Source organism: Rhododendron vialii, chromosome 2a, assembly GCF_030253575.1.
Source record: "Rhododendron vialii isolate Sample 1 chromosome 2a, ASM3025357v1".
Taxonomy (NCBI): Eukaryota; Viridiplantae; Streptophyta; class Magnoliopsida; order Ericales; family Ericaceae; genus Rhododendron; species Rhododendron vialii.
In genome coordinates this window covers 40,452,635-40,464,888 of record NC_080558.1, presented here as the reverse complement: position 1 = coordinate 40,464,888, position 12,254 = coordinate 40,452,635, and the positions used below count along the sequence as shown (strand labels likewise).

The following is a 12,254-nucleotide window of genomic DNA, read 5'->3' as shown; positions in this document are numbered from 1 at the left end:
CAAAGTTGGATGTATTGTAAACAGTCTTACTGATATCCAACTAAGCTAATCTTTTATATGAAGCTTGTCAAAATATTTTAAACAAAATGAGCGGCCCTGATCATTTTTTTAAGACTCGGGATAGGTCCAAAACGGATTGTGTGGGATCAAAAGTACATTGAGTTGAGTGGGATCCACCTTGGGCTTTCATACAAATGATTTGAGCCCTTAAATTTTATTAAACAGAAATGGTAGAGGCACATCAGTGTGCCACACCTCAGGCTAGCTTTTAGGATGTTGCTGTAAAAAAATTTAGTTCCAATTGAGTACTGGTAAGATCTTATCAATTCATTTTAACTTTTGGTTCCTGTAAATTCAGAAACCAAAAATCGACTTAGGACCCTTAAAATAATATTTTGGACAAATTGAATTGCTTTGATCAATTGTGTAGAACCTCGATGCGCGTCCCACGGGTGTAAACTTGGTGCACAGGTTTGGTGCACTCAATGATTTTCCCACTCTATTAAGTCCCGCCGACCTAGCTTCTGTTGCGTATATATATCCCTATCACCTTTGTCAATTTTCGAACGTAGTATCACACAGTCACAGAGAGAGAGAATAGCAGTTCAGAGAGTTGAGAGAGTGAGAGAGAGAGAGAGAGAGAGAGAGAGAGAGAAAGAGAGATAGGAACAGCAACATGACTGTACCAAAAGGCTATCGCTTTAGGCCTACAGATCAAGAACTCCTTCTAAAATATCTCGAGAAGAAGTGTTCGAACGAAGCCCTGCCTTGTGACGTCGTTATCGATCGCGAGATTTATGGCGACAAAGCCTCATGGCAGAATTTCACCGACGAAGATCCCTGGGAGATATCCAAAACCAAAGACATGAAGACAGATTTATGGAAGATAGAAGGTACAATCTACGTTTTCACAACCTTGATCAAGGCCAGCCAAAACAGGATTGCAAGAAAAGCTGGTTGTGGCTCTTGGCACGGAGAGACCGCTCGTGAAGAAGTTAAGAACGGTAAATGTGCAATAGGGTACAAGACAACGTTGTACTTTGAGATTGCCGCCGACGAACCTATTGCAATGGAAGGGCCTGTGGAAAAAGGCCACTGGATCATGCAAGAGTACTCTCTCCGCGATGGCAATACTGATAAAAGTACAGGCAAATATGTTCTTTGCAGGATAAAAAGATTCGACTCAAAGTACACCAAGGTATCTCCGAGAAAAAAGAAAGAATGTTGAGGCTGCCACTACTGATAATGACCTTGTAGTTTCGAAAACCCGCAAAGCGTGTTAGAACTGAGGTTATGCAAGAAAAGAAGATGGAGTGTGATATTACTGCGGCACCGGATACAGAAGTAGTTCCCTTCTCAAAAGATCAACAATTTGTGCAAGATCAGAGTTTTCTAATGAGTGACGATGCGAATGAGTTAACCGTTGAAGAACTTGAAGCTATTTGGGAACAGGAGGAGCAAGGAAGTTATTCACCTTGGCATTGTGATAATTCTGCACTTGTTCCATTGGATAGCAATACTGTAACGTCAAATACAAACTTTCACATGCCTGCAGCATATCTTGACAATTCAGTTCCGGTAGTGGAGCAGCAACGAGGTTTCGGGCTTGATTGTAATGCATTTGGAAATATCTCTTCGACTCCCAAAAATGATTGGGTACAGTATTCGAACCCCTCTCACATAGGGGCGCAAAATTTGTCAAATACAGAAACCTGGTTGAGTGCGGAGCTTCTTCCAAGCGATCAAGAGAGTGAAGGGTTCTTGTTTCCAAACTCCATGTTTCATGCCATAGCAGAACCATCACCGATATTCTCTTTTTCCAATGATTTGTTTTTGGATCAGCAGAAAAATAACATGTCAGAACATCTTCCCTCAATATGGTGGTGAGATTGATCATTCCTGAAGAACGAGGAATAGAGCTAGCAACATCAAGACCAAGAGAGTGCACATTGTGGTATGTTTGTTGTGTGTTCGTCCGAGGGGTCACTTCTAAGTAATCAAAATTCCAACAAGCTGTAGATATTATTGTTTAAATTCAGTATGTTTTTATCAGTTTTACGATTATTCGACTGTGTAATATGGATATTATTCTATTTGCCTAATGGTTTGCTTCTCCTATTTGCCTATTGGTTTGCTTCTTTTGTACGATACGCAGCCCAAAATTTGCTACTTATCAAAGGGATAGGAAGCAGTCACTCTTTTATTTATTTCTCTCTTGGTAGATTATGAAAACATGTCTTTGTTATATGCCCGTAAAAAAAATAAAATGATTCTGGTGGTAATGTGATGAATGGAATAAGGCCGTTGAGTGGCCGAAAACAATGTTTGCACAAATGCTGGTTCTATATTAACTGAAAGAAAGGTTTCAATTAGAAGCAAAAAATTTAACTGATACATACGGGCTGCAATTTTTCTTACCAGGTTTGTTGCTTTGGTGGAAAGCTGCTCATCAGGAGAATTAGTATTTGAAACGCGGAGCTGCAATGTGAATTCCTTCTTTTTTTTTCTGCATTAACAATTATTACTGCTAATCAATTTTGCTTGACTTGATTTCTTCTTTTTTTTCCCACTTATTGTGAACTTTTAATACGTGAACTCAAGAAGGAGAAAGCCCCTAACAACTTCAATCTTTAGAATCTAGAAAATCTCGAATCCAGATTGAAATCCTATAAGCACATGTTGATGTAGAGTCTCTTACACCTTTTCCAATTGGATTGTTCCTTATGGGATACAGACAAAAGTGAAGGATTGATCAGATATGTAGCAATATATCAAACTCAAACATCACAAATTGGAACTAAATTTTTGTGCAGTGGCTGTAACGCCCCGATTTCTCAAGGGATTTCGGAAGCATTAACCCTAAAATACACTGAATTTTACAAACTATTAGGCCCCTATTTATATCCTTATACAAAAATTACAATTTCAAAATAATACAAAAATCTATGTACATTTGTTTAACAAAAGCAACTCCAGAGCGACTCTAGTTTTGACACGAAATTCCAAGCAATGTTGGCCCAGACTCCGTTTCAAGGGTCCCACCTGTATCAACTGCTCCACTGTGGAATCCTGCACACTCTGGCAAATTGAACGCCGAAGCAAACGATTTGCCAGGATACAAACGTATCCTGAGTGATAATTCACTAAGTAGAAATCCTAAAACCCAATACCACAATATGCAAATCAACAATATAATAATTCATAATACACCGAAGGTACAAAATAATAACACATCGTCTTTTTCTTTACTATCCATCATCTTACATGTAATCTAAGGATTCTCTCCGCGAGATCCTTTCCTCCCATATCCACTAACTACAATCGTCTCATGGGTCCACCCTTTCACTTGCTTATCCTGCACCAGGGTCCTAGGTGAGCGCATCTAAGTTATGTACCGAGTATGTTCTCACTTAAGACCATAACAGGAGGATCGAGTCATCCCATGGCGTATCGTACATTAGGATCGGACATCCACTACCCCACGCTAACTATAACCGTCTCATGGGACCCATTCTCTTTCTCCAAGAGAAACTTCCCATGACGTATCATACATTAACGTCTCACTAACTATAACCGTCTCATGGGACCCATTCTCTTTCTCGAAGAGAAACTTCCCATGACGTATCATACATTAGAGTCTCACTAACTATAACCGTCTCATGGGACCCATTCTCTTCCTCGAAGAGAAACTTCCCATGACGTATCATACGTTAGCGTCACAACACCGGGCCCCTCAGGTAACCCATTTCAACATAGGGCCCCATAGGTTACCCTTGCCATCGCCATGGCTCAATTCACAATCCACACAGTACTCACACTTTCAACACTTTATCAATTTTCATTTACTTAACATCGTCTACATGAGTCACTACTCGTAACCACCCAGGGAACCTATTTGTCCAATCTACAGCCACAACAAAATATCACACAGTTCAACATTTCAACTAAAAGTACTAACAACACATAACCATGCGATAAAATTAATCATGTCATAGAATTTATCATGCGAGTAACAAAATAATATTCAGTCAAACAATTAAGTACTACACTTAAAATTAAGTCTATTTCTCTCATTTAGAAATTTTATAAAACATTTCTACTATTTAAACATTTTCTTTAACTCTCATACTATTTATAGATTTTACAAACTAATTTTTTTTATTGAAAAAAATACTTATTGCAAAATTTAGTATTTATTAACTATATTAAATTTTAATATGAGATTTTTATAACAACAAAATTATGCGAGGCTATTCTAGTCAATATTTATTAGAGTTAAAGATTAACTAATATATAATCTAAAATATTTCTTGTTTACAATCTAAATAAATTTTTACTAATAAAATATTCTTGTTAATATTTCATAAATATTTATCTACTGCAATAATTTATTAAACACGTAAACGTCCACTCAAATACAAATTAACAATGCAACATCAGTAATAATTTCACAATCAAACATTTGTTAAACGATCATAAATTTTCACAGGGTATAACACTAATCATTCTAGCACAACCAGACTAAATTTTAATATAAACAAGACTAAAAATAAATTAACAATTTAACAGCAGATCATCATCTTCAATAAACTTTAAATCTAAGTAACTCCATTAAAATGCAGATAAAGGTTTCGGGTTTCCGGAAATCTACCTCAAACGCGATTCTAAGTTCGGATAAGTGTTGTACGGTGTCCGTAGATCACCATGGTGGTTTTGAAATCTCGAGGCAGCGTCCGGCGGCACTCCAACAGGGCCCGCAGCAACGGTGTGCCAACGAAACTCACGGTATGCACACACCTATGGCCACAACTCTCTCTCTCTCTCTCTCTCTCTCTCTAGACTCAACAATAGAATTGGGAGTGAAATAATATACTGGCGTTCAATATTCGAATTTATGTGGGTATGTATACTGAGAGAGAATAAGATAGTAAGAAGGTGAGAGGATAAGTGTAGAAGTGGTGGAATGAAGAAGGAGAGGAATACTGATAATGATAAAAGGATAGGAGACAAGTGCCACATTTGGGGGGAGTTTTCAATTCTAATGTATGTGGACGCATGTATGTACATGGTGAGAATGTATCTGGACGCTTTTATGTATAGGATGAGAGATAGAGAAGTGGAGAGTTAGTTTGAATAGAGTTCTACTTAGGGTTTAGATAGGAAAGATAAGAGATGAATATGAATCACTGATTCGTATATCTAAAGTTTAAATACATATCTTATTCAATAGTGCAAATAATATCAATTATACACAAAATAATATATTTTAATTATTCAATCTAATTAATTATTGAATTAGAAATTTAACAATATAAATTTGTATTAAAAAAAATTGGGTCAAAAATCCGGGTCGTTACAGTGGCAGTATGATGAATGGCTTGATATTTCTGGATATTCCGTACGGAAACTTGTTACGGGGAAAAGAAAGTTCAGTAAGCATGGAACCTACTGTAATCAAAATTTTCAATTAATGTTGCCTGTAAGAGTTTTAATTCTCCAATGAAACATGGAGTTGCTGATTATGTGCAATTTTAGAAGTTTTTTGAAGGTTTCCATTGCTCTGTGATCGACATTATTTTTTCCGCTTGAAATGCTTTAGCCAATTGCCATGGGAAAGACACCAGAGAGAAGCAATTATAAGCATCATGTTGGAATTCTAGTCACACGATCCAAGCAACCAAGTTTTTTTAAACTTCAAAGTTAAAATCGCGCGAGCACCACTCAACCAAGCCCTTTTTCATGTTACTACTAGTACTTCGGAAGATATCTGAAGACCAATAGACAATACAAGAGAAAGGACAATAAACCCTAATAACATCCCAAAAAAGTACAACAGAGCAAAAAAATCGGTAAAGCCAAAGGACGAGGATACTTTACGGACAAATGAGTGTTAAAAGGGTTCACTTGCCTCGCACTAATCAACAATTGCTTAGTTGAGAGGGTTAACAGGAATTACCCTCTTGCCCTCTACACAAACAATAAAATAGAAGGACGAGGATACTCTACAGAAGCCAGACTATACAGCATTACCAAAAAAATAACTTCTCAATCTGCGCACCGACAATTCTATCCCTGCAAAAGTCCCTCTGTCGCGTTACTTTCCACTGAGGAGGTGAGAGGAGCCAAGCCTTTCTTCTAGCCTAATCTACTCTTCCAAATAAAACACCTGCCCATATTCTCCTGTAACACCGAACTCACCCCAAAACAAGCAAGAATCAGAACAAAGATCCCTTGACAACTCACAATGCACGACAGAGTGCAAGACTGATCTCCTCCCGCCCCTCCCTCCCTCCCTGACACATGCAACACCAGTTGACAACCCTCCTTCTTGTAATCAGATCGTCTTCCATAAGAAGTCCAAAAATAGAATGCAGCATGTGACGGGACCCCACCTTCCAGATACCTTCCCATGGGAAGCCATTCTCCCTACTTCCTAACGGAGTCCCCTAAAAGACCTCACATGAAATCTGCCACTACTTACTCAGCAAAGGCTCTATTCCACGGCTTGTGGATTGGATTACTACAAAGTACATGCCTTCAATCTAGAGTGTAAGGTTATTCATTCCACAAACTCAGGTATCGTGCCTATTTCTGAACCAAGGCCAGGCCTATAACCCGCGTCTTTCATCTTTAAGGCTAATTGTTCTAATGTTTCATATATTTCATCACACCGAGGGTGCTTTTGATCTCTAGACACAAAAGAGTTAACACGACCAGCCACATCAACCCAACTGCAGCCAACATCCTTTGTCAAACCCTTTTCCCGCATGCCTTTTCTGATTCTGTTGACGTACTCCCAGTTCCCTTCCTCGGCATATATATTTGACAGCAAAACATGATAACCTGACAAGCCCTTTCCCCTCTCCATTTGAAGCAACTTATTTGCAACATTTTTTCCTAATTCAAACTCTCCATGATTTCTGCAAGCCGCGAGAAGGGATCCTAAAATTCTGAAGTTATTACCTTCTTCACCCAATTCTTTGACAAACTCATAAGCTTCCACCACCCTCCCAACTCTCCCTAACATGTCTGTGATGCAACAATGGTGCTCACATGAAGGTCGAATTCCATATTCTCTCTCCATTGACTCAAATATTTGAAGGCCTTCATCAACACACCCAGAATAACTGCAAGCTGACAAGATAGCTACTAAGGTAACACCATCAGGTCTAACATCAGATTCCTTCATAGAGTAGAATAGTGAAAGAGCTTTCTCGCCAAAACCATGTTGACCGTACCCCAATATCATGCTGGTGTATGTAACAGAATTCTTTTCAGGGGATATGAAAAACACATTTTCAGCATAAATGATTGCACCTGATTTTGAGTACATGTCTATGAGAGCAGAGCCCACAAAGACATTATGGTCCAAACAGTTGCGAATGGCAAAGCCATGGAGTTGCTTGCCTAGAGACACAATTCCCACTGACTGGCAGGCAGGAAGAATCGATGCTATGGTTACTGCATTAGGTACTATATTTTGCTCGAACATCTGCCTAAAGGTGGTGAAAGCCTGCTCAATTTGTCCATTCTGGGTATTCCCAGCAATCATAGCATTCCATGTAGCTTGATCTTTACCATATGTGGAGCACATTTCAAACAATCCTTGTGCAGATTTAATCAGACCTGATTTAGCATACATATCTATCAAATAACTTTCCATTCCTTCAAATTCAATGGCATGCCTGAGAATATAAGCATGGGTTTGCTTCCCAATTTCCAGGTTCCTGAGATTTGATGCTGCTGAAAGTTGAGCAGTTACAGCTACAGAATCAATCGTGAACCCTTGCTGTTGCATCTCGTGCACAAGCATCAACCCCTCATCGTCCAACCCATTCTGCACAAAAGCAGAAACCATGGTATTCCAAGAAACAGCATCTCTTTTGCACATTCTACTGAAAATTTGAAAGGATATATCAACCAAATTGCACCTTGAATACAAGGCAATCAATGCGTTCAGTATCATGATATGTGATACCGCTGAATTCTTCATTAAATATGCATGAAGCTGTTGAGCAAAGTCCAACCGCTGCAACTGTGAAGCTGCAGTTAATGCTGAGAGAAAAGTAACTTCATCAAGAATAGTTTGTTCTGACGCCAAAGCTTTAAGGAAAAGATTAATTGCTTCAACTGGATTATTTTTCTGAACATATCCACCAATCATGGTGTTCCAAACCTCTGTATTTCTCTCCAAACTCTGGTCAAAAACATTCCTAGCAAGATCAAGGCAACCAAGGTCAGCATACATGAAAATTACCGAACTCAACGCAAACGGATCATTAGCATACTTGCTTCCCAATTTAAGAAGGAAACCGTAGAGCAAATCTGCTCTCCTAACGCTCCCCATCCTCGAAACGGCCGGAAAAACATTGACAAAACTCACAACAGTCACTTTTATTCCAATTTTCATCATCATCCAAAAATTCCTAAATGCCTCTTCAAATCTCTCTGTTTTTACGTACCAAGAAATCATAGTATTCCAAGCAATCACATCTCGTCTACGCATAGAACCAAACACTCGACACACCAAATCATCAACATAACCCTTTTCGTCATTGGCTGAGCTCAAACAAGTACAGTACATGTTCAACAGAGAATTATATACAATCCTACTACGGCTCTCTAAACGAGAACGCAAAACATGGCAGTGAACAGCTTTACCAATGCTAAGTTGCCGAGCATCAGCACAAGCCTTGAGGACTGCAGAGTAAGTGTAGAAATCACAAAAGGCATTACTTGGAGTTGACACCATTCGGGAGTAGAACCTCAGGGCTTCATCTGGCATGCCATTGCAAATAAACCCAATGATGATTGTGTTCCAGAGCACGGTTTTCGGTTGGGGAATTGCGTCGAACAGTTGGCGGGCGAGGTGGGGTTGGCCCTGGTGGCAGAGCTGGCTGAGACGGTACCGGATGGTTTTTCTGGGTTGGTGGGTTGGTGGGTCGGATGGGGAAGAATACGGTTTGTGTGAGGATAATTGTTTGGTATGTGGTGTTTGGGTTTGTCTTTGAAATGAGAGGTTTGATGAGGAGGAGGATGAGTAACCATGGTGGTGGCTGTGATTACTAGTAGTGTGGGTTATGGAGGAGGAGGAGGATGAGAGTGGCAGAGGTAGAGCAGAGGACGACATAGGAGGGGAGGAATGGAGATATGTATGGATTGGATTATTTGGATTGGGTTACTCTCTGTGGTAATACTTCACTGACCAGATATTTGGTTGTGGGGGCACCTAAGCAGCCCAACGCAGTATTGATCAAGCTTGGCTCGAACTCTTCTTACATTGTCCAGGCTCGGCTCGAGCTTGAACTTTTTTGGAAATTAACTGTTCAAACTCAACTCACAATTGAACTTTTGTGGTTGTAATAATTTGGGGTTAACTAGTGCAATGTGCATAGACCCAAAAAAAAAAAAAAAACCTCGTGCAATGTGCAAATCAATCTCGAGTTTTTCAATGCTGAATTGATCTAGTGAGTTTTCAAATGTTCAAACTCAACTCACTATTGAACTTTCGTGGTTGTAATAACTTGGGGTTAACTCGTGCAATGTGTGTAGACCAAAAAAAAAAAAATTCATGCAATGTGCAAGTCGATCTCGAGCTTTTCAAGGCTGAATTGATATAGTGAGTTTTCAAATCACAAAAGCTGGTGAGAAAAGTTATACAAGTACTACACCTGCACATAACTCATTGTCTAGCCTTTCATTGTGCCAGTATTCCGACATTTTTTTGTTGCGCAACCTCAAGGGGAGGAGACTCCAAGCTATTTTTGAAAAATCTCGAAAGTTCAGCGCGATGATATTGATTATGCCCACCGCATGGTTAGGAGGTCTCTTTTATTCTTCACCCGGTATTCATTCATCAAGTATTCATTTTACAGGAGGATAACAACTTTTGGATAGAGCTAGTGTTGACTTGTCTATTTCTGTTTGCTTTTATCTTGTTATCTAATCTAATGAATTTCTTGCTCTTTCTCGGAAAAAAAAAAAAACACCAAACCATTATTTTCGTGTCTTCCAGATTCAACTCATCATATATTTCACATATTCTATGCGAAGTGAAAAAAACTTGAACCCATAGGTATTGAAATGTACTAGATAAAAGTTCTAAAGAAAGGAAGCTCGAAGGTAGTTTTTTTGCCCTAGAATAATTGTAGTAGCCATTCCTACTCTCACAAGAGGTCCGTGAGGTACACGTCATTAACTTGGACGGAATTGGATGAAAATGCAATTTTTTACAAAGTACAAAGGAATTGAATGTGAGGGAATGTATCTGCACCAAGGCCAAACCAGAGGGGGGTTTAAGAGACGTTTGCCCTAAACAGAATTGAGCTTGGATATCTCAGTTAAGTTTTTGAACCGAGTTCGAACGTACTATTGCTAGACTTGTTCGACTTATCAAACTCTTGCGATCGGTTCATCCAATGAACAAGCCAAACTCAAATATATTTTTAAAAATTCGTTAAGTTAGCTCCGACAATCTAAGTGTTTGGCTCATTTATCAGCCCTAATCATAGCCAACGTCCTAGATGTACTGATAGTAAAAGAAAGTGTAGGGTAAAGACACGTATAAATCTTCGAAAATCCTAAGGCCACCGATGGGTGGGGTTTCGACCTGGAACGGACAGCCACGCAGGACCCACTACGGGCCCCACACGAATGATTCGAGCCATTCAATAATTGTTAAAAAAAAAATCGAATGGCTCAATGAAAAATCAGCTTCAGCCGATATGTGTAGGTACTCAATTCCATCTTCCCATTTCTCAATTGAATAATAAGAAGAATTTTTACAATAATTTTATCTCAAGTAAAATTACAATATTGCTACCAATGTTCGATCAACTTGATTTTTTGCATGATAAATGTTCGTGTCAAGAACAATAAAATGAACGGGTTTGATTGTCTATCTGGCTTTATGGGCTGACCATGTGAGATTCACAATCCTAGCAACCTTTGGGGCCTTTTCTTCGGCGTTTTAACATCAAAGTCCAGGTTGACCCATTTACCACAGTAATCCATGGGCCTACACTCTTTTCTAGCCCAACTTCTTTTTTATACTCATGCCTTTTGGGCTGCAAACAGTCCAAACGATCAAAAACGTGGACGCAACCCACTCTGCATCACGGAGTCTATGATCCTCTAAGATTCAGTAGTTGTGTTCTTTTTAACCCTTTCGAATAAAATGAAGTGAAATTGATTGGGAGTGTTCAAACTTTTCATTGGTTAGTTTGAAAGTAAATAAAAGCAGAAATGAAATACAGAATCAGAACAAACTTCTTTACGGAGCAATCCGTGAATAAAGCTAATAAAGCTCAATCAAGCGCGTCCAAAAGTGTTTTGGACGGTCTAGATTGAAAAACAAATTTTGACCAAACAAAATTAAATGTTGGCGGTTAAAATTGAAAAGCATATCTCCACCATTGATTGCTGAAATGGACAACCGAAATTGTGTGAAACTGTGATTAAGATATTCTCTCCAGAACATTACATTTGCAAAGACTAAGGGTCTTTCAAAACCTTTTACTCTGTGGCACCACACTTGGAAAAAACACAGCATGAGCCCCCCACGAATCATTAATTTCACTTTTAGACTTTTTTCTTTTGCATTGAAATGGAAGTTAATTGACCCACATAACACTAAAACCACAAATGAGCTTTCTTTATATCCACCCTTCCCCATTCCCCCATCTCTAGATCCCCTTCATCTAGATCTATCTCCAGATATATACAGTTGTAAGATGGTGTCAAGGAGTCGAATCCTGCACAACTTCAAATATTTTGACATATTATATTAGTTTTTCAGGTTAATTTAAATGTATAATATGACATTGGCCCCTACAAATCCATTGGACGAATTTTTTTTCCTAAAAATATCAAGTTGTCAATAATTTTTTTGCCACGTGTATAAAATCAAATGGCAGCTATGTACGTAAATGAAGCAATCTCGTCTCTTCCTCGGACCTAACAAGTACCAATGTATACCTTTAAGTTAACGTCGTAGAAATAAGTGTAGTTGGGACCCCGCTAGATACAAAATCATGTGTCTGCCACTCGTTTGTACTCATATTTATATCTTTTGGTCTGATAGGTAAAGTTTGAGTTGATTTTCATGGTTCATACTTTTTCTCTCTGATCCAAAGATAATGAAGGGTGGAGTCAACTGATCCTACTCATTTTTCAATTTTGCTTGAGTAATTTCTTGTAAACTACTTTTTACGATTTTGACCCCAATGAAATGTGAAATTTCTCTAGTCCCCTAA

General features: G+C 38.8%; 2 protein-coding genes across 2 annotated transcripts; one reads left to right on the top strand and one right to left on the bottom strand.

Moving 5' to 3' along the window:
* The first annotated feature begins 676 nt into the window (after window positions 1-676).
* Window positions 677-1,887, top strand: LOC131317532 (NAC transcription factor 29-like). The gene is made up of 2 exons (XM_058347079.1): window positions 677-1,198; window positions 1,258-1,887. The coding sequence occupies exons 1-2, from the start codon at window positions 677-679 to the stop codon at window positions 1,885-1,887; spliced, it is 1,152 nt and encodes a 383-aa protein (XP_058203062.1).
* A 3,839-nt stretch (window positions 1,888-5,726) lies between these two features.
* On the bottom strand, window positions 5,727-9,314 carry LOC131317743 (pentatricopeptide repeat-containing protein At3g22150, chloroplastic). Its single transcript, XM_058347329.1, has one exon. The coding sequence runs from the start codon at window positions 9,128-9,130 to the stop codon at window positions 6,560-6,562; it is 2,571 nt and encodes an 856-aa protein (XP_058203312.1). The 5' UTR covers window positions 9,131-9,314; the 3' UTR covers window positions 5,727-6,559.
* Window positions 9,315-12,254: the final 2,940 nt, after the last annotated feature.

Excerpts from the sequence above, each read along its gene's own strand:
- LOC131317743 (XM_058347329.1), bottom strand. The coding sequence starts at position 9,130 with ATGTCGTCCTCTGCTCTACCTCTGCCACTCTCATCCTCCTCCTCCTCC.
- LOC131317532 (XM_058347079.1), top strand. The coding sequence starts at position 677 with ATGACTGTACCAAAAGGCTATCGCTTTAGGCCTACAGATCAAGAACTC. Across the intron at positions 1,199-1,257 it reads TCGACTCAAAGTACACCAAG|TTTCGAAAACCCGCAAAGCG; the intron begins GTATCTCCGAGA and ends ATGACCTTGTAG.